Below are 27,542 nucleotides of genomic sequence, written 5' to 3'. Positions count from 1 at the left end.
CAAACTCCAGGTGTTTATATTTGTTGGATGACATGAAAAATGAGCTCTTTGGCCACACACCCCAGTGGTGGGTTTGGCGTCAAAAGAAAGATGCCTGTGCAGAAAAGAACCCAATACCTACTGTAAATATGGTGGTGGACCTTTCATCGTATGGGGGTATTTTGTTTCCACTGGTCCTTAGGCCCTTGTTAAGGCCAACTGCATCATTAACTTTATCCAGTAGCAGGGGCCTCATTTATCAAGGTGCGTTCGCACACAACAACAAAAAAAGACTCTAAACTTTGCGTACACCAGTTTTCCTGCAAAGGTTGGTATTTATACATTTTGAACTTGATGGGAAATTGTGCGTATCTCCATGCAAATCTCAGACCATGCGTACGCACAACTTCTAGTAGTTGATCAACTGTATTGCAAGCAAATACTGTTATTTTGGGGGAAATGGAGGTGTTTGATGCACATGAATTATAATAATGGTAGGCTAATAAAAATATTAAAACGTACGCCTAATGATAAAACAGATGCATTTGCTGTTGGTAAGGAGATTGCATGTCACCTAATATATTTACTTTACCTTTACTAGGCCTATATATAGGCCTAAATCATAATCATATTGCAGGACATGTCTCCTTTTCTGACATGCCTGGTTTATTCCCACTACACAACAAATATGAGGCTACCATTTATCCATTGTTCATTCAATAGCCAACCATGCTCGAAAGTAAAGAGACTGGTAGCCCATTTAAAATATTTGACAGTATGGGTAGGCTACAGTATTGCTGTGGAATAGGAGCGTGACATCATAGCCTATTTAATAGGGATGTGCATCTTTCCCTTTCAAGACGATTCGACACGTATCTAGATACATGGGCTCCGATGCGATACAGAAACGATCCCTTTTAGATTGAAACGATACGGTGCGATTCAATGCACTAATATTTGTTGCACAGACACATTCATTTCCATTCTAAATTAAAATCTGCTGCTGATGGAGCTCATGAGCTGGGCCTCTCTGAGCTGGATCTGCCTGAGCTGGATCTGTTAGAGCTGACGTCTCCGTGTCAATGGTGTATGCAGGCACCTGAGCTGAGCCATAAGGGAAACTGGGCATCTACCACCCCACTATCTGTTAAGGGGATAGTCATACAAAACCCTTTTATGAGTGTCCCATGAAAACAATCTTGCTATTATACGATGCCATTCAAATGTAATGACTGTTCAAGCTGCTAGGCTTTTCAGATTGGCCAGTCCAGGCTGACTGCACAGCACAAACAAACACACACTTGATCTCAAATCACCATCACCCACTAATTAGTCATTTTTGCAGATTAAAAGTGTTAGAGCTAGTAATTTATCAATATTTACAGTGGGGAGAACAAGTATTTGATACACTGCCAATTTTGCAGGTTTTCCTACTTACAAAACATGTAGAGGTCTGTAATTTTTATCATAGGTACACTTCAACTGTGAGAGATGGAATCTAAAACAAAAATCCAGAAAATCACATTGTATGATTTTTAAGTAATTCATTTGCATTTTATTGCATGACATAAGTATTTGATCACCTACCAACCAGTAAGAATTCCGGCTCTCACAGACCTGTTAGTTTTTCTTTAAGAAGCCCTCCTGTTCTCCACTCATTACCTGTATTAACTGCACCTGTTTGAACTCGTTACCTGTATAAAAGACACCTGTCCACACACTCAATCAAACAGACTCCAACCTCTCCACAATGGCCAAGACCAGAGAGCTGTGTAAGGATTAAAATCCTGCAGCGCACGCAAGGTCCCCCTGCTCAAGCCAGCGCATGTCCAGGCCCGTCTGAAGTTTGCCAATGACCATCTGGATAATCCAGAGAAGGAATGGGAGAAGGTCATGTGGTCTGATGAGACAAAAATATAGCTTTTTGGTCTAAACTCCACTCACCGTGTTTGAAGGAAGAAGAAGGATGAGTACAACCCCAAGAACACCATCCCAACCGTGAAGCATGGAGGTGGAAACATCATTCTTTGGGGATGCTTTTCTGCAAAGGGGACAGGACGACTGCACCGTATTGAGGGGAGGATGGATGGGGCCATGTATCGCAAGATCTTGGCCAACAACCTCCTTCCCTCAGTAAGAGCATTGAAGATGGGTCGTGGCTGGGTCTTCCAGCATGACAATGACCCGAAACACACAGCCAGGGCAACTAATGAGTGGCTCCTTAAGAAGCATCTCAAGGTCCTGGAGTGGCCTAGCCAGTCTCCAGACCTGAACCCAATAGAACATCTTTGGAGGGAGCTGAAAGTCTGTATTGCCCAGCGACAGCCCCGAAACCTGAAGGATCTGGAGAAGGTCTGTATGGAGGAGTGGGCCAAAATCCCTGCTGCAGTGTGTGCAAACCTGATCAAGACCTACAGGAAACGTATGATCTCTGTAATTGCAAACAAAGGTTTCTGTACCAAATATTAAGTTCTGCTTTTCTGATGTATCAAATACTTATGTCATGCAATAAAATGCAAATTAATTACTTAAAAATCATACAATGTGATTTTCTAGATTTTTGTTTTAGATTCCGTCTCTCACAGTTGAAGTGTACCTATGATAAAAATGACAGACCTCTACATGCTTTGTATGTAGGAAAACCTGCAAAATTGGCAGTGTATCAAATACTTGTTCTCCCCACTGTATCTTGAGAAAATAAGCTATAACAAAGCCATTGAATATAGTGCACAACTTTGGATTTCGCCCCAGTCTCATAATCGAATGGTTAAGACCGTTTGGCAGTTTTGATGGACTCTGAGCGAGCATCTCTTCTTCTCCCGCTTCGACCATGCAGTGTGGGTAGCAAAAGTGATTGCTGTCCTCATTAGGAAATTATCAACTTTACCCTGTATATAAAAAAATTGCTATATATAGGGGAGAGTGGGGTAAGTTGAGCCAAAGAGGTAAGTGAGCCACCCTTGTTTCTAGGAAACCATACACTAAATTAATAATTTGATCAAATATTTAGGTAGAGATCATCATTTAATTTAACAAACCACATGAAAAAAGTGGTAAGCAAGTTAGGTCCGATTATCACCAAGTCAAATTAATGTATTGTGTTTGAGGTTTCATGATGTTTGTATCTAAACCAAAGTAGTTGTAAGATTGTTTTATACATCAGTCAGGGTCTCTATAAGCTTCAATATTGAGGTCCTAAACCTAGCATGAAAGTGCATCCTTGTAGCTGTGTGGGCTAATATAGTGAAAATATTTGCCTTAGGGTAAGTTGAGCCAATGGTTGAGCTAATGGGAAGTTGAGCAAATTGAAGTGTTTTCTTCCCAGGTGTAATGCAAGGCATTATCGCTGGGATATGAGGTGACAACAGGGCCTGGCCTATGTTAAAAGTTTTTTTTTTTTTAAGCACAACGTATTAGGTTAAAGCCTCTGTTAAAATATGCTTAAATGATTGAAAGACAAAAAAACAATTGTGATTGTGTTGAATTGTGTTTGGGAAATAAAGACAGACATGGTTTAAAAAGGTATTGATCATATTTAATTCAGTACGGAGTAAGTTGTGCCAAGAGACCACTTTTTTTGGACAAGCTATGTTTTCAAAACTGTAACGTTTACATACATTGATTATTTCCAGGGATACACAACATCCTGAAATATATGTAGATATCTTTGTTAGAAAGAATACTATATTTCCCTTGACGGTGTGATGCTGAATGTAAAAAAAATGGCTCAACTTACCCCACTTTCCCTACTGATTGTTTCAAGCAAAACTACCAGAACCATTGCTGATGGTGAACCTAATGTAAGACCCGATCAGCATGTACAGTGCCTTCAGAAAATGTTCATACCCCTTGACTTATTCCCTAATTTGTTGTGTTACAGTATGAATTGAAAATTCATCTACACACAATACCCCATAATGACGAAGTGAAGACATGTTTTTAGAAATTTTTGCAAATCTATTGAAAATGAAATACAGAAATAGCTAATTCACATAAGTATTCACACCCCTTTGCTATGCCACTCCAAATTGAGCTTAGCTGCATCCAATTTCCTTTGATCATCCTTGAGATGTCACTACAACTTGATTAGAGTCCACCTGTGGCCAATTGTTTGGACATGATTTAGAAAGAAGCACACCTGTCTATATAAGGTCACACAGTTGACAGTGCATGTCAGAGCAGAAACTATAACATGAAGTACAAGGAACTGTCTGTAGATCTCAGAGAATTGTGATGAGGCATATATCTGGGGAAGGGTACAAAACAATTTCTAGAGTGTTGAAAGTTTCCAAGAGCACAGTGGTCTCCATCATTGGGAAATTGAAAAAATATGTATCTACCCAGACTCTGCCTAGAGCTGGCTGTCGAACCAAACTGAGTAACCGGGCAAGAAGGACCTTGGTCAGGGAGGTGACCAAGAACCCAATGACAGCACTTCACCAATCTGGGCTTTATGGGAGAGTGGCCAGACGGAAGCCACTCCTGAGAAAAAGGCACATGACAGCACGCTTGGAGTTTGTAAAAAGGCAAGTGAAAGACATAAGGCAAAATATTCTGTGGTCTGATGAGATAAAAATGTTACTCTTTGGCCTGAATGCAAAGTGCTATGTCTGGAGAAAACCAGGCACAGCTCATCAACCGTCTAACATCATCCCTACTGTGAAGCGTGGTGGTGGCAGCATCATGCTATGGGGATGCTTTTCAGCGGTAGGGATTGGGAGCCTTGTAAGGATAGAGGGGACAATGAACAGAGCCAAATACAGGCAACTCCTTGATGAGAACCTGCTTCCGAGTGCAAACGACCTTAGACTGGGGCGAAGATTTACGTCAAAACAGAACAATGACTCCAACCATACAGCCAAAGCAAAGCTGGATTGACTTCAGAACAAGAATGTGAAAGTCCTTCAGTGGCCCAGCCAAAGCATAGACTTGTGTGGAAAGACTTGAAGATTGCTGTTCATCGCTGCTCCCCATCTAATTTAACAGAGTTTAAGAAAATCTGCAAGGAAGAATGGGAAAAAAATACCCAAATCCAGATGTGCAAAGCTGATACAGACATACCCATGACGACTCAAAGCTGTAATCACCGCCAACGGTATTTCAACAAAGTATTGACTTAGGGTTGTGAATACTTATGTAAATTAGATGTCATTATTTCATTTTTAATACATTTGCAAAAATGTCGAAAAACATGTTTTTACTTTGTCATTATGGAGTATTGTGTGCAGATGGGTGAGGGAAAAAATATTGAATCCAGTTTGAATTCAGACTGTAACAAACAAAATGTAGAATAAGTCAAGGGGTATGAATACTTTCTGAAGGCACTGTATAACCAGATGATTTGTTTGACTAGAACATTTATATTGCCTGGGGTTGTTCGGCATGCAAAATGACTTGTAGATCAATGACTGTCAACACAATTACATGCTTAGTTCGACACTAAAGGAGAAGAGCAGTTGTCACAAAATATGAGGTATTTTCAGAAGGTAGAAAGAAAGTAATTTGAGCAAAACATTTTAGTGAACTGGAGATTAGTAACATTTGAATCAATTTCCTGACCGATACATGCTGCATTTGGATCGGTTTGGGGTCCCTCAGACAGATGCACTTATCTAAAACATTTGAACTGGGAACTGATGCCTATCGGTGAATTGTTACATCCCTACTATTTACTCTCAGAGCCTATACCAAGGCTGGAGATAGAAACACAATCATGTATTGATAAACAAAATATAGAACAACAATGTGTCCCTTTGCATGTGGGCTATTGCATTTACTTTAAATTGTTCGAAAGGACAACTCATCTTACAGAATGCGCAGCGAGTGTTTGGCACTCGCTATAGGCAGCATGCGTTTTTAGTTTGAAAAAGTCACTGCAAAAGATTAAAACATTCTGCCCACACCTCTACAGAAATATGATCACATTTCCCATTGCACTTTCTTTTAGAAACTACCATTGCCCAGTTCCATCATCTCCAAATCGTATAGCAAATTAAAAAAAATTGTTACCATAAAAGGTGAATGGAGGGCGTTTTCCAGGCGGGGTTGTAACGCTTGTTCACAAGCGCACAAATATTGAATTGCTCTGATGTTCCAGTGAGTTTGATAAATCCCAATAATTTGATGCGCACGCAAATTCTAGAATCTCCACATACCCCAGAATTTAGTGAGAAATGTATGCATGGTTGATAAATGAGGCCCCAGGACATTTTAGCAAAAAACCTGGTTGCCTCTGCCAGGGCAGTCTTGAAAAAAAAAAAAATCTGTGTATTTTGCTCATCTTTATCAAGGGTGCCAATAATTTTGGACCTGACTGTATACATAATACACAAAAACAAACATTAATGACTTGATTAAATCTACTGCCATCACCCAGAGTCTCTTGTGGACTACAACAGAAAACAATAACAACATGCATAAGACTAAAGATTCAAAACTTAACAAAAACAAACAGAAATACCCATTTCATAAGACCCATTTCAGCCCATAAGACTCATTTCAGTCCATTAGACCCATTCTAGTCCATAAGTCCTTAGTGACATCTCATAGTCCCGGTGCTTTGACCCACTGATACTGTGATGATTAGGGTGTGTCCCCTGACCCCTCCTCCTCCACGGGTACCTCCCTTGCGTTCCCCTCAGCGTCTACCACCACCGTCGTCCTCTTCAGATCCTCATAGCGTCGCTGTCTCTCGGCCATGGCAGCGCAGGCTGCCACCACCTCATCTGACTCAAAGTCGCAGTCCTGTTGGAGCTCTGGGGCGTTCAGGACCTCTCGCTGGGCGTCCTCCTCCCGCTGGGACAGGGCCCGAGCCGCCAATCTCTGCTGCTGCAGCCTCCGTGCCCACGCCAGGTCCTCTGACCAGAAGGGGCGCTCTGACGAACACAGGTGGGCCGCCACCTGGAAAAACCTCACCGCCTGTGGACAGGACGAAGACTTTGGTGGTATTTTCCTTTCTGTTAACATACTTTTTTATTGACTTAAAAAGAACACAACACAAATGACTGGTAATGAAAGAGAAATATTTCATGGGGAAGATGAATGGCTTTGAAAGCAAATGTGTCAAGTAGGGTTGGGCGATGCCAACCTTTGTCCTATCATGATTATGTACCCATAAAACATCCTGATATACGATGCTATCGCCCCTATTGGCCTCCCCCAAAATAAATAAATAAATAGTTTTGGCTATAGTCTAATGCCCATGCATCTGACAGAGAGAGAGAGATAGAGCTAAACAATATTTTCTGATTATATATTTTTCACTGCTTTGGTGGAATTCTCAGCTCTGTCTGGCCTACAGTCCTCTCTTGCATTCTGTAGGCTATATAACATATTTATTGAAATAGGCTATAGCAATTAATGTAATGTCACTTGTGTGCTGCCCTGCTGTGCGCTGCGAGACGCCCCGAGACATGACTGTTGCCAGTCATGTTCAATTAAACTAAACCATCGTCTGTCACATTACGATGTCGTCACCATCGACAATGGCTGTCAATCATCGTCGATAGACGATACGATCGTAATATCGGTCAACTCTAGTGTTAAGCATTGACGTGACAATTGGAGAAGCTTAATGAGTAAAAACAACTGCGTTGTATGTCCCTAGGGGTCCTGTTTCTATGTACATTGATAGTGAATGGTCATCTGTCCCTTTCACTGGGAATGGGGTGCAGTTGTCTTGAAATAGGAATCAAGGACATTACTTTTATTTTTATTTATTTTGTATTTTTTTCACCTTTATTTAACCAGGTAAGCCAGTTGAGAACAAGTTCTCATTTACAACTGCGACCTGGCCAAGATAAAGCAAAGCAGTGCGATAAAAACAACAACAGTTACATATGGGGTAAACAAAACATAAAGTAAAAAATACAACAGAAAATATATATACAGTGTGTGCGAATGTAGTAAGTTATGGAGGTAAGGCAATAAATAGGCCATAGTGCAAAATAGTTACAATTTCGTATTAACACTGGAATGATAGATGTGCAAAAGATGATGTGCAAATAGAGATACTGGGGTGCAAATTAGCAAAATAAATAACAATATGGGGATGAAGTAGTTGGGTGGGCTAATTTCAGAAAGGCTGTGTACATGTGCAGTGATCGGTAAGCTGCTCTGACAACTGACACTTAAAGTTAGTGAGGGAGATAAGAGTCTCCAGCTTCAGAGATTTTTGCAGTTCGTTCCAGTCATTGGCAGCAGAGAACTGGAAGGAATGGTGGCCAAAGGAGGTGTTGGCTTTGGGGATGACCAGAGACATATACCTGCTGGAGCGCAGACTACGGGTGGGTGTTGCTATGGTGACCAGTGAGCTAAGATAAGACGGGGATTTGCCTAGCAGTGATTTATAGATGACCTGGAGCCAGTGGGTTTGGCGACGAATATGTAGTGAGGGCCAGCCAACAAGAGCGTACAGGTCACAATGGTGGGTAGTATATGGGGCTTTGGTGACAAAATGGATGGCACTGTGATAGACTACATCCAATTTGGTAGAGTGTTGGAGGCTATTTTGTAAATGACTATTTTGTAAATGACATTATGTTACGGGAAGGTCTCTAACATACCTTTTATATTTTCAAATGGGCTGGTTTATGTATTTTTTATACTACTGGCCGGGAAAGATTCAGGGCTACGCTTTGAAATCGAAGACCTATTTATTCAACTGTTAAATCCGTTGATTTAGCTCAGCTCTGAGAGTTAAAGGAGTATTTGGGTGTTGTTGCTCACAATGCCTGCTGAGAGGAACCCTGAAACAGCTCCAATACTATAGAGAAAGACATACGTTGCCGGTTCATAATGCAATCAAAGATCACTCTACTAGACGGTCTACAGTAAATAACAGTTGTACCACATCCTGTCAAAAATGATGTACAACTAAAAGTCAAAGGAGTCACATGATTTGTGAAGAGTGAACTGTTAATTAAAGAAGTTTAATCTCTGCGTTCCATAATAGATACAAATCAAATTAAATCACATTTTATTTGTCACATGCGCCTATTACAACAGATGTAGACCTTACCGTGAAATGCTTACTTACAAGCCATTAACTCTATTTCCTTAAAACTGCATTGTTGGTTAAGAAAATATTTAATAAATAAACTAAAGTAACGGTACCGAGTTAATGTGCGGGGGTACAGGTTAGTCGAGATAATTTGTACATGGTAGGGGTAAAATGACTATGCATAGATAATAAACAGCGAGTAGCAGCATTGTAAAGACAAAGGGGGGTCAGGGTGAAGGAGGGCCCTGTTGATGTGAATGGGGGCGTGTAAGGGCCCTCCTTTTCCTGTAGTCCACGATCATCTCCTTGGTCTTGCTCACGTTGAGGGAGAGGTTGTTGTTCTGGCACCACACTGCCAGGTCGGTGATCAGGCCTACCACGTTGTGTCATCTGCAAACGTAATGATGGTGTTGGAGTCGTGCTTGGCCACGCAGTCGTGGGTGAACAGGGAGTACAGGAGGGGACTAGGCACACACCCCTGAGGGGCCCCCGTGTTGAGGATCAGCGTGGCAGATGTGTTGTTGCCTACCCTTACCACCTGGGGGCGGCCCATCAGGAATCCAGGATCCAGTTGCAGACGGAGGTGTTTAGTCCCAGGGTCCTTAGCTTAGTGATGAGCTTTGTAGGCACTATGGTGTTGAACACTGAGCTGTAGTCAGTGAACAGCATTCTCACACAGGTGTTCCTTTTGTCCAGGTGGAAAAGGGCAGTGTGGAGTGCGATTGAGATTGCGTCATCTGTGGATCTGTTGGGGCGGTATGTGAATTGGAGTGGGTCTAGGGATACCAGGATGATGGTGTTGATGTGAGCCATGACCAGCCTTTAAAAGCACTTCATGGCTAACGCCGTGAGTGCTACAGGGCGGTAGTCATTTAGGCAGGTTACCTTCGCTTTCTTGGGCACATGGACTATGGTGGTCTGCTTGAAACATGTAGGTATTACAGACTCGGTCAGGGAGAGGTTGAATATGTCAGTGAAGACACTTGCCAGTTGGTCCGCGCATGCTTTGAGTACACGTCCTGGTAATCAGTCTGGCCCCGAGGCCTTGTGAATGTTGACCTGTTTAAAGGTCTTGCTCACATCAGCTACGGAGAGCGTGATCACACAGTCGTCCAGAACAGCTGGTGCTCTCATGCATGCTTCAGTGTTGCTTGCCTCGAAGCGAGCATAAAAGGGATTTACCCCCTCTGGTAGGCTCGCGTCACTGGCCAGCTCGCGGCTGGGTTTCCCTTTGTAGTCCGTAATAGTTTGCAAGCCCTGCCACATCCGACGAGCGCCAGAGCTGGTGTATTGACGCTTTGCTTGTTTGATGGTTCATCTGAGGGCATAGCGGGATTTCTTATAAGCGTCCGGATTAGTGTCAACTCCTTGAAAGCGGCAGCTCTAGCCTTTAGCTCGGTGTGGATGTTTCCTGTAATCCATGGCTTCTAGTTGGGATATGTACTATGGGTGACGACGTCGTCAATGCACTTATTGATGAAGCCGGTGACTGAGGTGGTATACTACTCAATGCCATTGGATGACAGTCCTGTAGCGTAGCATCTGCGTAATTTGACCACTTCCGTATTGAGTGAGTCTCCTGCTTTAGTTTTTGCTTGTTCAAAAGGATCCGTATGCAAGTCTGACGTACATTGGGGAGAACAAGTATTTGATACACTGCCGATTTTGCAGGTTTTCCTACTTACAAAGCATGTAGAGGTCTGTAATTTCCAGAAAATCACATTGTATGATTTTTAAGTAATTAATTTGCATTTTATTGCATGACATAAGTATTTGATACATCAGAAAAGCAGAACTAAATATTTGGTACAGAAACCTTTGTTTGCAATTACAGAGATCATACGTTTTCTGTAGGTCTTGACCAGGTTTGCACACACTGCAGCAGGGATTTTTGCCCACTCCTCCATACAGACCTTCTCCAGATCCTTCAGGTTTCGGGGCTGTCGCTGGGCAATACGGACTTTCAGCTCCCTCCAAAGATGTTCTATTGGGTTCAGGTCTGGAGACTGGCTAGGCCACTCCAGGACCTTGAGATGCTTCTAATGGAGCCACTCCTTAGTTGCCCTGGCTGTGCGTTCGGGTCGTTGTCATGCTGGAAGACCCAGCCACGACCCATCTTCAATGCTTTTACTGAGGGAAGGAGGTTGTTGGCCAAGATCTCGCGATACATGGCCCCATCCATCCTCCACTCAATACAGTGCAGTCGTCCTGTCCCCTTTGCAGAAAAGTATCCCCAAAGAATGATGTTTCCACCGCCATGCTTCACGGTTGGCTGCTCCATGTCCCATGGGTATTTCCACCAGGGAAAACTCTAGGCCCTAGTTATCTAGTTATAGACTCCTGTTCCCATGGGTTGTGAAGCCACTCTCTCATGCACTCTCTCCCTTTCTCTTCTGCTCTCTCCTACTCGCTCTCTGTCTCACTCTCCTGCTCCCTTTCTCTTCTGCTCTCTCCTACTCGCTCTCTGTCTCACTCTCCTGCTCCCTTTCTCTTCTGCTCTCTCCTACTCGCTCTCTGTCTCACTCTCCTGCTCCCTTTCTCATCTGCTCTCTCCTACTCGCTCTCTGTCTCACTCTCCTGCTCCCTTTCTCTTCTGCTCTCTCCTACTCGCTCTCTCTCACACTCCTGCTCCCTTTCTCTTCTGCTCTCTCCTACTCGCTCTCTGTCTCACTCTCTTGCTCCCTTTCTCTTCTGCTCTCCCCTACTCGCTCTCTGTCTCACTCTCCTGCTCCCTTTCTCTCTACTTCAGAGCAGAGAAGAAAGCTAATCACTTCCCCAGTACCTGTCCTGGGCTCCATGATGTAGGCAGCCTGCTACTCACACTGAGCCCCAGGATCATGTTCCATCCCTGGGAAAGAAGACATTTGCCAGTGCCTGGCCAACATAGACTCAGGCCCCAGACCAAGGAAGTGTCAAACGGGGAAGCGTTTAATGAAAAGTCAAAAGGAGTCAAAAAGAAGCATAGATCGTTTCCCCTCTTATATTCCTCAGAGTCCAAACGAGACCACGATGTGATTCAAAGTGGTGAAGCGATTTTCCAAGCCACCATTAAAGGGCTCCACAACCACACCCTGACTTTTATGGCCTGTATCTGTATGTTAAATGGATGGGACTTGCAACGTTCTGCCTCGCTCTAATAAAGGAGACCTCAGCTCTTATTAGGTCAACATTCCTGAAACAGACTGGCTTGGTTTCCCCAACTGGCAAAAGTATGCAAACAAAAATACTATAAAGGCTAAGTCAAGTGAAACTGTCAAGAAGAACCAACGTTTTTACAAATTAACTCAGGCAAGTCAAGACTCATATGATAAATAGTTTGTATTCACACAACTCTTTCAAAAGCATAGTTTCGTCAAAGGTGGAATTAGGTCCTCTGTGCTCCTTCGCTTATTTCCACAATGATTCCCCAACCAAATGACAAAACCGTCCCTTAGTTCTAATGGCCTGCTTTTGTTATAACCTCCATCCAAAAAGCGGATGATTTATTATTATAGCACTATTATAGCATTATTATAGATAGGGGTGTAACGGTAGATGTGTTCATACTGAACCGTTCGGTATGGGGACCTTGGTTAGGTCTGCACTGTGAACCCGAATGAAAACATTTAAAAAAATAGAACAACTTAAAACACTAGGCCTATAGGCTATGCCTATGCTGTATTGTATGCCTCTTGAGTAAATCTGAGCTAAAAAAAACATTTCAGGCTATTCCGTTAAAACAACTAGAGCCTACGTGCACGTTGTAATCCAAATTCAAATCTTAATTGGCAAATTTCAAACTGTCCTTTTTGAGGCGCAGCCAGGAACTAGTTCTGTACGATGGCGATTGGTGGTGGATTCACCATCATTTTTTAAATCTCCAGTTTGGGAACATCATGGTTTTCCAGTAGATTACAACAGCGATGGACAGAGAGAGTATGTCGCCACTGCTGGTTTAGTGAACCGTTACACCCCTAATTATAGCATATATGCCATTAAGAGTACATTTGGGTACTAGGTAAAGAGAGAGAGAGAAATAGAGAAAAGGAAAGATAAATGCGAGAAAAAACTGAGCGGGAAACAGACTAAGAGAAAAGCAAACATGAAAAAACAGAGAGAGAGAGAGAGAGACTTGTGTATGCGAAGCCGGAGATCACTGCGCCCGTCTTTGTGCAAACAGGGCACCACTCAAACATGTCGATGCACACAACGTCCTGAAACACGACTGAACAAGCCCCTTTTAAAATAGACAGCCACTTTCTCCTCTCCTAATACCTCTCCATTATGTGTAATGGAAATGTGTATATATTTGGCGAGCTTCAGCTCTAGCAACTTTCAACACTTCCCATTGTTTGTTTGGGTACACTTCTGACAGTTCTGTTGCCCTGGGACATTAGAGATGGAGAGATGTACACAGTGCCATTAGCCATAGGGTTTCTGAGTTCAGCAAGGTGGTTTTTCTCTCCTCTCTAAACAGCAGAGGAGCAGTTTAACTGTGATCCAGCCAGGTTTCATACAGATAGAGTGGATATCATAAGTATTTTGTTCACATTTTGTTTTGTTACAAAGTTGCATTGAAAAATATTGAATTGTGATTTTTTTGTAATTGATCTACACAAAATTCTCCAAATGTGAAATTAAAAAGAAAATTAGTCAAATGTTTCAAATACAATATCTAAAATACACTTGCTGCATAAGTATTCACCCCCTTTGTTTAGGAAAGATGAATTCTAGAATAAAATTTGGTTTAACAAATTACAATAAATTACATAATAGGGATTGAGATGATTTTTGAATGACTGACTACCCCTTCCTCTGGCCCCCATACATACAACATCAGTCAAGTACTGAATTTCAAGCATAGATTCAACTACAAAGAACAGGTAGCTTTTTGAAAGCCTCATAAAGAGGGGCAGTGATTGGTAGATGGGTAACAATAAAAGATCAGACATTTAATATCTCTTTAAGCATGGTCAAGTTAATAATTATGCTGTGGATGATGTATTAAACCACCCAGACACATCGAAGATACAGTCGTCCTTCTGAACTGAGCTGCAGGACAGGAAGGAAACTGCTCAGGGATGTCACCACGAGGCCATTGGTCATTTTAAAACAGCTACAGAGTTCAATGGTTGTGATGGGAGAAAACTGAGGATGGATCAACAACATTGTAGTGACTCCACAATAATGACCTAAATGACAGAGTGAAATGAAGAATACAAATACACAGAATAAGAAATATTTCAAAACATGCATCCTGTATGCAACAACACACTTAAGTAATACTGCAAAAGAACCGGGAAAAGGAATAAACTGTTTGGCCTAAATGCAAAGCCTTCTGTTTGGGGCAAATCCAACAACACATCACTGAGTAAGTGCCTCCTTATTTTCAAGCATGATGGTGGCTGCTTCATGGTATGGGTATGCTTGACATCGGCAAAGACTGGAGTTTTTCAGGATAAAAATAAACAGGCTGGAACTAAGCACAGGCAAAATACTACAGGAAAACCTGCTTCAGTCTGCTTTACACCAGACACTGGGAGAGGAATTTACCTTCAGCAGGACAATAACCTACAACACAAGGCCAAATCTACATTGGAATTGATTACCAAGAAGACAGTTAATGTTCCTGAGGGGACAAGTTACAGTTCTTACTTAAATCTGCTTGAGAATCTATGGCAAGACTTGAAAATTGCTGTCTTGCCATGACCGCCAACACCTTGACAGAGCTTGAAGAATTTTGAAAATAATAATGGGCAAATATTGCACAATCCAGGTGTGCAAAGCTTACCCATAAAGACTCACAGCTGTAATCGCTGCCAAAGGTGATTCTAACATGTATTAACTCAGGGGAGTGAATATTTTTTCATTTTTCATTCATCTTTAAAAAATGTTAGAATTGTTCTTCCACTTTCACATTAGAGTATGTTGTTTAGATTATTGACAAGAAATGAATCCCACTTTGTCACACAATAAAATGTGAAGAAATCACAGGGGGTAAATACTTATGATACCCACTGTACAGAGAGGTTCAGGCGTGCACTGTTGGGCACTTTAAGTAATCTTCCATGCCCCGGGCATTGGGTGTGCTTTAAAAGAAGAGCCACTTTATTACACAGGGAACAGTGAAAAGTTATAAATAAGAGCTCAGGGTAATGACTGGCACATTAGTGTCTGTGGGGATGACAGACAAGCTAAAGCCACTTCCCTGCAGACTCACCTCCCTACAATGGACACATGCATTACACAGTTGTTCACTTAAACCTTGCATTGATGTCAGAGGGAGAAGTGCATTATGCACTAATATCTTTGTTTTTCTGTGCATGGTTCTCAAGTTAGGCTACCTAGTTGTGCATAAAACACAACCTGAGTGCTTGTCACACTACAGTGCCAAACCTAGCCGGGCCAACCAAGCTGTACCAAGCTGGCCTGGTTACACATCCTCCATGGTTGCTGAAAAGGACCATGTGAAAAGAAAATATCGAAGACAGCACAGTTTTTTTTTTTAGGGCTAGCACAATAGTATAAAAAGTGTGGTAATACTGACCAGGTCCACCTCTCCCAGACTAAGCTGGGCACGGCCCAGTGTCTGCCTACCCTCCCACCACAGGGGGCGGAGCTTCACAGACATCTCTGCTGCCTGCGCCGCTGGGAACACCTCCTGCAGGATGATCAGCACCTGCAGGTCAAGGTTCAGAGGGCAAGGGTCAAACAGTCTGCATAAAGGCTCATAATATGTCGCACCAACATGAAAATAAATAGTGTGTGTGTGTATATACAGTGGGGGAAAAAAGTATTTAGTCAGCCACTAATTGTGCAAGTTCTCCCACTTAAAAAGATGAGAGAGGCCTGTCATTTTCATCATAGGTACACGTCAACTATGACAGACAAAATTAGAAAAGAAAATCCAGAAAATCACATTGTAGGATTTTTAATGAATTTATTTGCAAATTATGGTGGAAAATAAGTATTTGGTCAATAACAAAAGTTTCTCAATACTTTGTTATATACCCTTTGTTGGCAATGACACAGGTCAAACGTTTTCTGTAAGTCTTCACAAGGTTTTCACACACTGTTGCTGGTATTTTGGCCCATTCCTCCATGCAGATCTCCTCTAGAGCAGTGATGTTTTGGGGCTGTCGCTGGGCATCACAGACTTTCAACTCCCTCCAAAGATTTTCTATGGGGTTGAGATCTGGAGACTGGCTAGGCCACTCCAGGACCTTGAAATGCTTCTTACGAAGCCACTCCTTCGTTGCCCGGGCGGTGTGTTTGGGATCATTGTCATGCTGAAAGACCCAGCCACGTTTCATCTTCAATGCCCTTGCTGATGGAAGGAGGATTTCACTCAAAATCTCACGATACATGGCCCCATTCATTCTTTCCTTTACACGGATCAGTCGTCCTGGTCCCTTTGCAGAAAAACAGCCCCAAAGCATGATGTTTCCACCCCCATGCTTCACAGTAGGTATGGTGTTCTTTGGATGCAACTCAGCATTCTTTGTCCTCCAAACACGACGAGTTGAGTTTTTACCAAAAAGTTCTATTTTGGTTTCATCTGACCATATGACATTCTCCCAATCCACTTCTGGATCATCCAAATGCACTCTAGCAAACTTCAGACGGGCCTCGACATGTACTGGCTTAAGCAGGGGGACACGTCTGGCACTGCAGGAATTGAGTCCCTGGCGGCGTAGTGTGTTACTGATGGTAGGCTTTGTTACTTTGGTCCCAGCTCTCTGCAGGTCATTCACTAGGTCCCCCCGTGTGGTTCTGGGATTTTTGCTCACCGTTCTTGTGATCATTTTGACCCCACGGGGTGAGATCTTGCGTGGAGCCCCAGATCGAGGGAGATTATCAGTGGTCTTGTATGTCTTCCATTTCCTAATAATTGCTCCCACAGTTGATTTCTTCAAACCAAGCTGCTTACCTATTGCAGATTCAGTCTTCCCAGCCTGGTGCAGGTGTACAATGTTGTTTCTGGTATCCTTTGACAGCTCTTTGGTCTTGGCCATAGTGGAGTTTGGAGTGTGACTGTTTGAGGTTGTGGACAGGTGTCTTTTATACTGATAACAAGTTCAAACAGGTGCCATTAATACAGGTAACGAGTGGAGGACAGAGGAGCCTCTTAAAGAAGAAGTTACAGGTCTGTGAGAGCCAGAAATCTTGCTTGTTTGTAGGTGACCAAATACTTATTTTCCACCATAATTTGCAAATAAATTCATAAAAAATCCTACAATGTGATTTTCTGGGGGAAAAAATCTCAATTTGTCTGTCATAGTTGACGTGTACCTATGATGAAAATTACAGGCCTCTCTCATCTTTTTAAGTGGGAGAACTTGCACAATTGGTGGCTGACTAAATACTTTTTTCCCCCACTGTATGTGTGTTGTCTTGGGGTTGGGGAATATTTTTTATTTTATTTAAGAGTCATATTTCCAATCAGTCATATTTCCAATGTGTCAGTCATTACCCTGAGCTCTTATTTATAACTTTTCACTGTTCCCTGTTCAATAATGCACCATTCAATACATTTTTTTTCTAAAATTGTAATAGCTACCATGACATGGTAGTTATTAAAATGTAATGAAAAATGTATAGAATGGTGCATTATTGAACAGGGAACACTGAAAAGTTATAAACAACAGCTCAGGGTAACAGCTCAGTCAAGATTGTGAAGATGGACAACCTCAATTGTTTATAAAAAAAAAATAAAAAAATTCAGACAGTGAGACGCACACCTCCACAATCCCCACCATCAGTGACAGAGATATCCGAGGCCTGTTTGTCAGTTCAGCTGAGTCAGCAGGAAATGAGATCACAGCACTAGGCACCAGAGGATTGATCGCTATGCGTGCCTGGCCTGATAGATAGTCCCTAGTGATGTGCCTGTGGGTGATTCCTCACAAAACCAGGACAAAGAAAGACAATGATTTTTGGGATTTTCACGAAATTTCATCCAAAGCATGGTCTTTTTGAGGAAGTATTGTTGACATATATTTGACATTTGAATCTAAAAGCATAATTGAAAAATTATTAATTTAAGTTGGAATATTGTTTACATTTTGGCCTTACCCAGGCCTCCTTTAAGACTCCATAATGTTTCATCTGTAAGCGCTACAAAGCAAGAATTGGTGTCATATGAAGCTTTGCTCTGTAAAATGAGTAGTATTTTGCTGTAATAAATAAAATAAAATAATGATTCTTTATGAATATTGAAAAATATCAATATCAATATTGAAAATCATTTGGATTAGCCAAATGTTTTAATATATTGAGCATAATATACTCTAATACGGGCATATCAAAGTTTGAGAGTGGGATCTCTGCTAGTTTTAAAGTTATGGCCCAGATTGACATTGTAGGCAATGTAATCACGTGCTGTCACGCCTGGAGAACTTTGTATTAGCCGAAACGGTTCGCATGATCCGCTGACAACAAATGTTATTGGATGTTACATTTCAAGAACCAAGGACACATTTTGCAGAGTTCTTGCTTATGCTAGTTTGCAACATTGCAGAAAATGGAAGAACACCTGGAGGAAAAACTGAATTCTGCTCTCACACAAAATCTAGTCGATGAAGGCATTACAACTTCTCTGCTTGAACACTCAACAAAAAAAAAAGCTGTTATGGCGTGTCTACCTACAGCAGGGATCATCAACTAGATTCAGCCGCAGGCTGATTTTTTCTTGAGCGGACGGTCAGGGGGCTGGAAAATAATTACAAATTAACCACAAGAAGCCCAAACAGATATAATATTTGACTAAAACATTTCAAACCTTGCTTACGTTTGTATACATACACTCAGTTGCCAGTTTATTAGGTACACCACCCCATTCACGAAAATGGTTCGCTCCTACAGACAGTGAGTCACATGGCCGTGGCTTGCTATATAAAGCAGGCAGACAGGCATCGAGGCATTCAGTTCTATATCGTGGAGCTCCGCCCCATAGGGGAGCTCTGCTCCTAGTGGTTTACCCTCTGCCCTAAGGCAGCAGCAGCCTGAGACAAAATTATGCACACACCTACAGCCAATAGGAGTACAGGTGTCCCTATAAGAGGGGATGCCTCCCCTCACTCAGCCTCCCTTTTTCTTCAGCGACTGGATGACTAGACTGAAGAGCCAAGAAGAGACGAAGCACGAAGACTCAGGACGAAAAAATGCCGTTGATATTCCAGTCATCAACGTCGTCTAAATGAGCACACCGGGAGATTTTCCACCCCCAAAAGCTATTTTCAGAACTCAGTGCAGATGCACTTCCATGGCGGCCGGTGACCACCACGACCTATGTTTCGTGTGTTTGGGATCCCAGCATGCCAAGGAAGGCGTCTGCAGTCCCCCGAATTGCGCCTCCTGCGCCCTCCTTTCTTTAAAGGAGAGGAAGCAGCGTTGGGCGTTTTTCAGAGAGGACATCCCCCTTGAGGATGTGTTGTCGATACTAGCCTCTGCTTCAGAGGTGTCGTCCGACGGCGCAGACTCGGGGGAAGATAGGGATTTTGAGGAAGGGTCTGGCATTCCAATGGAACAGTCGGACCCCGTCCCTCATACTTTAAAGCCCCCCTTTCCTTTGGAGAGCGAGAGGGCTTGTAGTCCCTATAGCGAAGGGGATACGAGCTCTGAGAGATCAGAAGCTCTCTCTTTCGCTGCAGCCTCTCTGAGAGCGGATTTTCCGGGTCTCATTGAGAGAGCTGCTCAACGGCTGGCAATAAGGCTGCCCCCTCTTCCCTCCGCACCGGAGGTTGATATGATGGAGGGCGGTCCTTATTCCAGGCCAAGGAAGGCGGCAGAGCCAGTGGCTCCTGCCTTCTTTGGCTAGGTACGTTGAGGGCTCGTGGGAGGCACCTTTAGCGGCGCGTTCGCCTGTAAAAGCGTATCTCCCATTCACGAGAGTGGAAGGAAGGTTTCAGGGTCAGGGAATCCCCAGGTTAGAGAGCGCCATGGCGGCGTATCTCGTACCGGGTTCGAGCCCTTGGCCCTCTTCCAAGAAGGCCACGTTGCCATCCCAGAAGGACCGACTCACAGCGTCGCTGTTAGAGAAGTCTTTTGGGTTGGGAGCCCAAGCTGTAGCAGCAGCTAACAACATTGCCCTCTTGGCGGCCTCTCTGTCCCGTTTAACCACGGGTAAGACAGAGATGGCACCGGAGGAGGTGGAGGAGGCGTCCAGAATTTCTGGCGCCATACTCCACCTTACACAGGCGTCCGCAGTCTGCGCGGGGAGATCCATGGCCACTTCGGTGGTCGGGGAACGACACCTCTGGTTGTCATTGACTTCCATGAAAGAGGCAGACAGGACGTCTCTCTTGAACGCCCCCCTCTCTGACGACGGCCTCTTTGGGGTCGCAGTAAAAGAGGCGACGGAGCGTTTTTCAAAGTTAGAGGAGGAGAAGAAGCAGCTGGCCAAGCACCTGCCGTTGGCAGGACGACTCGGCCCCCCTCCTCCCCAAAGGCCATCTACCTCCGCCCCTCTAAGTAGACCGGGGTCTACGACAAGGCGGCGTAATCGGCGTCACCCGGCGGCCACGAGCAGCAAGGGAGCGGGCTCGGCCCTCCCAGCAGCTACGGTAGCCCCACTACAGCCGGCGAGGGAGGTGACGAGGACGCCGACCTGGCCCTCCAAGGGAGGCAAGAGGAGGCAAGAGGACGCATCGATGGTGTCGAACGTGCCCACTGTTCCCCCCCACCCTTCGGTTGAAGGGACGGGTGTGCCTTTGTTGATGTGTTTAATAAAGAGTTGGCTCCACCTGACTTTGTCAAAAAAGAGCCTCTTTTCCATAATACGTCCGAGAGCGTTCAAATCTCACCCTCTCTTCCTTACCACTCTAAGAGCCGTTCAGCCCACCGAGGGTGCGTTGCTGAACAGCCACTAAGAGTAGGTATCCAGAAGACCTCAATCAGGTCGTCACATCACACTTCACGTATAAGAAGTGCTTTACATAGAAGGTAGCAGTCCCGGTCAGATTCTGACATGAGGACGCAGCCGCTATTTGGGGATGGCGCAAGTACGAGCCAGACCCATGCTGCGTTCACGGAGGGCCCGATTACCGCGGTCACCAAGGTGCCCAGAGTATCGGCGCCCCCAGGCATTGTAACACAGCAGCTATCTGGGGACGGCGCATTATCGCAGACCAAGGTCTCGGTTAATGCGATTCAGACCCATGCTACGTTCACGGAGGGCAGGATTACTAGCGTTATGGGTATAACCAAAGTATCAGCTCCCCTGACAGAACGAGCCAGTACTCACCACACTGAGCGTGAATCAACCCACCAGGGGTGCAGTGTTGAACACACACAGAGGGTGAAAGTTAAGAAGGTATCAAGGCGCCGCCTTGTTTTACCTCATAGAGACCTCATACTACAGACTTCTAGGAGTACTGTAGTGAAGGGCTCTGATAGCGAATTGCAGTCACCTAAGATGATGCAATCGCTTGCTGGGGATGGTGCCCTGCCGCAGGCTTTGGCCTCGGTCAGCGCAATTCAGACCCGCAATGCGTTCAAGGAGGGCAGGAATACGACGGTTACGGGTTTAACCGACGTCCCTACTCCTCTTTCTTTCTCAGAACGCATTTCCTCTCCCTTTCACGGGAGGCCCACCTTGGGCTGTTCCACCACTTCAATGTTGGGGAACAGTGGCGGTAAGGGCCATAGAGGAATACAGGTCCTTCCTACTGGATGCACCACAGCTTCGCGCCCAGCCACTTTCTCTGCATTGCTGGCAGTGGCGAAGAAGCTGCACCCTCTCACACTGGCTAGAACAGACGTTGCAGAAGGGTTATGCTCTCCAATTCCACCGGACCCCACCCCCGTTCAGGGGAGTGGTGGAGACGGTGATGAAAACGCCAGACAAAGTGGCCGCTCTGATGACAGAGATTACGGAACTTTTTGGCGAAGGAGGCGGTGACAGTAGTTCCCCGGGAGCAAAGGAACAAAGGGCTATATTCGCCTTATTTCATAGTGCCCAAAAAGACGGGGGAGTGAGGCCGATTTTGGATTTACGCATTCTCAACGAGAGCATAACCAAAGCGGCCCTTCCGAATGCTAACGACAAAACGTCTGCTGGAATGTGTCCAAGAGGGGACTTTTGTATCGAGCATAGACCTAAAGGACGCGTGCTTTCATGTGCCGGTTCAGCCGCGTCACAGGAAGTTTCTGCGGTTCGCCTTTCAAGGGGTGGCGTACGAATACACGAGGATGCCATTTGGGTACGCCCTGGCACCTCGCACATTTTCCAAGTGTGTGGAGGCGGCATTAGAACCGTTGCGTCGTCAGGGAATACGGCTACTAGCCTACCTGGACGACCTACTGGTTCTCGCCCCGTCAGCAGAGCTGGCGATCACTCACACAACACAGACAGTGATGCATCTCACAAGTCTGGGGTTTGCTGTGAATTGGAAAAAGAGCGCGCCCTGGCCCACTCATCAGATTGTCTACCTGGGAATACAGCTAGACACTGTGAGGATGAGGGCTCGAATTTCGGACCCCCGAAGGGTAGCCTTGTTGCTAGCCCTAAGGAAGTGCCGTCCGAATCACACGGTGACGGCGCTGTCGATCATGTCACTTTTGGGTCTCATGTCGTCAGCGCACTCTGTGGTTCCGCTGGGACTCCTGCATATGCGCAGGACGCAGCGATGGTTCGCCCAACTAAGACTAGACCCATTGCGTCAACGTCATCGGTTGGTGGTGGTTCCCCTCTCGCTCAGTGCAGACCTAAACTATTGGAGAAACTCGCACGGAGTCCCGATAGGAAAGGTGTCCTCTCACATCCCAGTATTCACGGATGCGTCCCTGACGGGATGGGGAGGGACATGTCAGACACAAGCGATAGGAAGTGTGTGGCCTCAATCAGGTCGTCACATCAACCTCCTGGAGTTGGAAACGGTTCGACTGGTTCTGACCCACTTCGCGTCTATCCTTCGGGGTTGCGATGTGCTGGTCTGGTCAGACAACCGGACCACAGTAGCCCACATAAATCGCCAGGGAGGAGTCAGATCTCCTGCTCTCCATCGGGCGGCAGAGGAATTGTGGCTGTGGGCTCACGAGCACCTTCGCTCATTGAGAGCAGCACACATTCCGGGCTACTTGAACGTAGGAGCAGACCTCATGTCAAGAGGGGGTCCACGAGACGACGAGTGGTGTCTGCATCCAGACATTGTTCTCCAGATTTGGGAACAATTTGGGAGAGCCGAGGTGGACCTATTCGCGTCACGCGTGAATGCGCAATGTCCTCTGTGGTTCTCTCTGAGGGAACAGGACGAACAGCCACTGGGAAGGGACGCCTTTGCGCACCAACCGTGGCCGAGAGTTCTCCTGTATGCATTCCCTCCGCTGTCCTGCATTCTCCCACTGCTAGCCAGGGTGAGGTCAGGGGGGCTGTCAGTGATACTGATAGCGCCCGATCGCCCGGGGGCTCCGTGGTTTGCGGAGATGAGTCAGATGTTGATTGCGCCACCTTGGCCAATTCCACATCGACGGGACGCGTTGTCTCAGGCGGCTGGCACGATAGGGAAATTGCCCATAATCAGCCAACCACTGAAGGCCTGGCTGCTGAGAGGGACAGGCTAGAGCGCTGTGGGTTATCTGATGCAGTGATCAGGACCATACAGGGTTCACGTGCCAGTTCCACTTCTAAGATGTATGCCAGTAGATGGAACGTGTTTTCACGATGGTGTGTCACACAAGGTGTAGACCCCATGAGCTGTCAGGTGGAGAGTATTCTCTCTTTTCTACAGCTCATGTTTGATAAGCAAAAATCGCCTGCCACGATTAGAGTGTTTGCAGCAGCGATTTCAGCTTGTCATGAGGGTTTTGGCAGAGACAATGTCTTTAGCCACCCTCTAGTGAAACGCTTCCTATTAGGAACGCGGCGACTTAGGCCAACACCTAGAGTCACGCTTCTTCAGTGGGATTTGGCTTTGGTACTCGGGCGCTATGTAAGTCGCCGTTCGAGCCATTGAATCAAATACCCCTCAAGATGCTGTCTATAAAGACAGCATTGTTGCTCGCTTTGACTACAGCTAAGCGGGTCAGTGATTTGTGTGCTCTTTTCGACGAGACCTGACTGCTTGGCCATCAATGGTGACATGAGCAGAGCAGTGTTACGTCCTAACCCGGCATTTGTGCCGAAGGTTATTAAGAGTTCATATAGGTCACAGACCGTGGAGCTGTGGGCTTTTTTCTCCTCCTCCTCATAGAGAGAGGAGTGAGGAAAAGCTCCATCGCCTGTGCCCGGTACGCGCTTTGGCGTGTTACGTCGAGCGCACAGCAGCGATTAGGTCATCGCCTCAGTTGTTTGTGTGTCATGGTGCGGCTGCACTAGGTAGACCACTTTCAAAACAGAGGTTGTCTCACTGGCTTTGTGAAGGCATTGAGACAGCTTATGAGGTAGCAGGGCGGCAATTGCCTCAGGGTATCAGAGCTCACTCCACTCGGCTCGTAGCGGCTTCTACTGCCCTTTTCAGAGGAACAGGAGTAGAGGATATATGTAGAGCAGCATCCTGGTCGACGCCGTCTCCATTTATCCGTTTCTATCTCTTAGATATGTCTTCTAATTCTCTGGCTCGATCTGTACTCAGCGTGGCTGAAGGGAGATCTTGAGCAAGAAAGAGAGGAGAAGCAGGACTGTGGACACAGGTTTCCATCAGGTCCGCTTTGGTTAGGAAGACGTGTTTTTGACAGATGTGTTTTCTAACTCTTTGGCTCGGTCTGTACTCAGCATAGCTGAAGGGAGATCTTGAGCTAGGAAGAGAGGGAAAAGCAGGACTATGGACAGGGTTTCCACCAGGTCCGCTTTGGATAAGAAAACATATTTTGTGGCATGAATCCTGATTGACAGGGTCAGTACAGTAGAGGCATGTGTTGATTACAGAATGTGAGGTCATCTATCTGCTTGTTCAGTTAGTATGACTCATGTTTTTGTTCCTGCCCACTAATCTCTGGGATTCCATTGAGTGAGTGAGGCGGTCTACCGCGTTCACAATGTAGAGTGACACTTGATGTCATTCCATTAGTGGTCGGTAGTGTTTTCACAGGATATTGAGGCACATCTATCTGCTAGTACAGGTTAGTATGGCTTCTATTCTGGTGATCTGCCCACTAGTCATTGGCATTGCCATTGGACTAGGTGGGGCGGGTCTTTAACCGATGACGCGGTATATTGTGACGCCCGTAGGGGTTTTTAGTTGCAGTACTGCGGGACTCGGTTGCAGCCATTGCTAGGCCTGACTTTCTCATTTCGATGGGAAGTGTTAGGCTCGGCAGGGAGTACATTTTGGGAGCGCTACGCTCCGCCTTAAACCACTAGGAGCAGAGCTCCCCTATGGGGGCGGAGCTCCACGATATAGAACGATTAGTTACCGGAGTGTAACTCCAGTTCTATGAGTGGAGCGGAGCCCCATAGGACTTAAGGCCCTGCCGACCCTCTCTAGTCTCACTGAAGAAAAATATCTCGGGAGGCTGAGTGAGGGGAGGCATCCCCTCTTATAGGGACACCTGTACTCCTATTGGCTGTAGGTGTGTGCATAATTTTGTCTCAGGCTGCTGCTGCCTTAGGGCAGAGGGTAAACCACTAGGAGCAGAGCTCCCCTATGGGGCTCCGCTCCACTCATAGAACTGGAGTTACACTCCGGTAACTAATCGTTACTGTTTGATTGAACGTTAGAATGGGCAAAACGAGTGACCTACTTTGAGCATGGTATGATCGTCGCTGCCAGGCGTGCAGGTTCCAGTATCTCAGAAACGGCCGGCCTGCTGGGCTTTTCACGCACGCCAGTGTCTAGGGTTTTAGCGAGAATGGTGCGACAAACAAAAAACATTAAGTGAGTGGCAGTCCTGTGGGCCAAAACAGCTCGTTGATGAGAGGTCTAAGGAGAATGGCAAGAATCGTGCAAGCTAACAGGCGGGCCACAAACAGGCAAATAACGGTGCAGTACAACAGTGGTGTGCAGAACAGCATCTCGGAACACACAACTCGTCCGTCCTTGTCATTGATGGGCTATTGCAGCAGATGACCACACCCGGTTCCACTCCTATCAGCTAAAAGCAAGAAGAAGCGGCTCCAGTGGGCACATGATCACCCAAACTTGTTTCAGAGCATGTTGTATTATTCTTTATGTAAATCCGAAAACCATTTAGTATGATATGTTAAGTTTTCATATGGTATGTATTAATTTGTGGATGTCATCATCCATTTTGTATTATATGTTATGAATTACAATTTGTATGATATTCTATTACATCTACATTTACATCATTTAGCAGACGCATGATATGTATGATATGTTACGAATTTGCTAAACGTACAATATGTTACACATTTCCAAAAGGTACAATATGTTACGAATTCGTAAAACAAACAACATGTTACAAATTTGCAAAAAGTATGACATTTAATGAATTCCAATTTGTTGTTGCTAACGTTAGCTAGGCTAGTGGTTAGGGGTTTGGTTAGGAGTTAGGTTAAAGGGATACTTCGGGATTTTGGCAATTAAGTATTTACTAGCAGATACCCATAGACTTCCAGTCATTGCGGTAACGCTAGTAAGTATTGGCTTGCAAAACTACATCTAACTTCCTTCATACTGGACAGACAAACATGATAATGGTATCCACAAGTTCATCTGACTCTGGGGAAGTAGATAAAGGGCCTCATTGCCAAAATCCCAAAGTAGCCATTTAAAGGGTTAAGGTTAGGGGAAGGGTTAGCTAACATGCTAAGTAGTTGCAAAGTAGTAAATACACTGAACAAAAAAAATGAACACAACATGCAACAATTTCAAAGAGTTACAGTTCATATAAGGAAATCAGTCAATTGAAATACATTTATTAGGCCATAATCTATGGATTTCACATGACTGGAAATACAGATACGCATCTGTTGGTCACATATAGGGCTGTTACGGTGACCGTATTAACGCCACACCAGCGGTCCCGAGTCATGAAGGCAGTCAAAAACCACGTGACCGTTTAGTCACGGAAATTAATCTTCTCCGAGCTCTGATGCTGCTGATGGTCATTAGTAGCCTACTGAACTTGCTAACTGCCTGGTACTCAGCACTCTACTGTCCCTCTAATCACTCTGACATCAATGCAAATGTAATCGAAAATCTAATCAAACACTTAATGAGAGCCCATGAGCTCATGTTGCGCAACATTTCTATAGGCTATGCAATTGCGTAAGAAAACAGAGTGGTCGCCTCTATTAAAAAGAGGAGGATCCCATCAGCTTTATATAGGCTAGGCCTACTATATTTATTTTTCAACTTCCCTTATATTAAGCACATTGCTTCTCTTTACAACAGGAGTATAGCCTACCTGGCTGGCATAAAAAAATTAACCACGGGATAAGCGTCCTCCATTCGCTATTTACAGTGAGGGAAAAAAGTATTTGATCCCCTGCTGATTTTGTACGTTTGCCCACTGACAAAGAAATGATCAGTCTATAATTTTAATGGTAGGTTTATTTGAACAGTGAGAGACAGAATAACAACAACAAAATCCAGAAAAACGCATGTCAAAAAAAATTTATTCATTGATTTGCATTTTAATGAGGGAAATAAGTATTTCACCCCCTCTCAATCAGAAAGAT

At 44.8% G+C, this 27,542-nt stretch overlaps 1 protein-coding gene across 1 annotated transcript; it reads right to left on the bottom strand.

Moving 5' to 3' along the window:
- Positions 1-6,561: 6,561 nt before the first annotated feature.
- On the bottom strand, positions 6,562-26,893 carry LOC121542185 (tetratricopeptide repeat protein 33-like). Its single transcript, XM_045208270.1, has 3 exons — positions 26,855-26,893; positions 15,507-15,638; positions 6,562-6,897 (listed from the first exon to the last, which is right to left on the bottom strand). The coding sequence occupies exons 1-3, from the start codon at positions 26,891-26,893 to the stop codon at positions 6,562-6,564; spliced, it is 507 nt and encodes a 168-aa protein (XP_045064205.1).
- Between the last annotated feature and the right edge of the window lie 649 nt (positions 26,894-27,542).

Source organism: Coregonus clupeaformis, chromosome 27, assembly GCF_020615455.1.
Source record: "Coregonus clupeaformis isolate EN_2021a chromosome 27, ASM2061545v1, whole genome shotgun sequence".
In the NCBI taxonomy this organism is placed as follows: Eukaryota; Metazoa; Chordata; class Actinopteri; order Salmoniformes; family Salmonidae; genus Coregonus; species Coregonus clupeaformis.
This window is presented reverse-complemented; position numbering and strand designations above follow the sequence as displayed.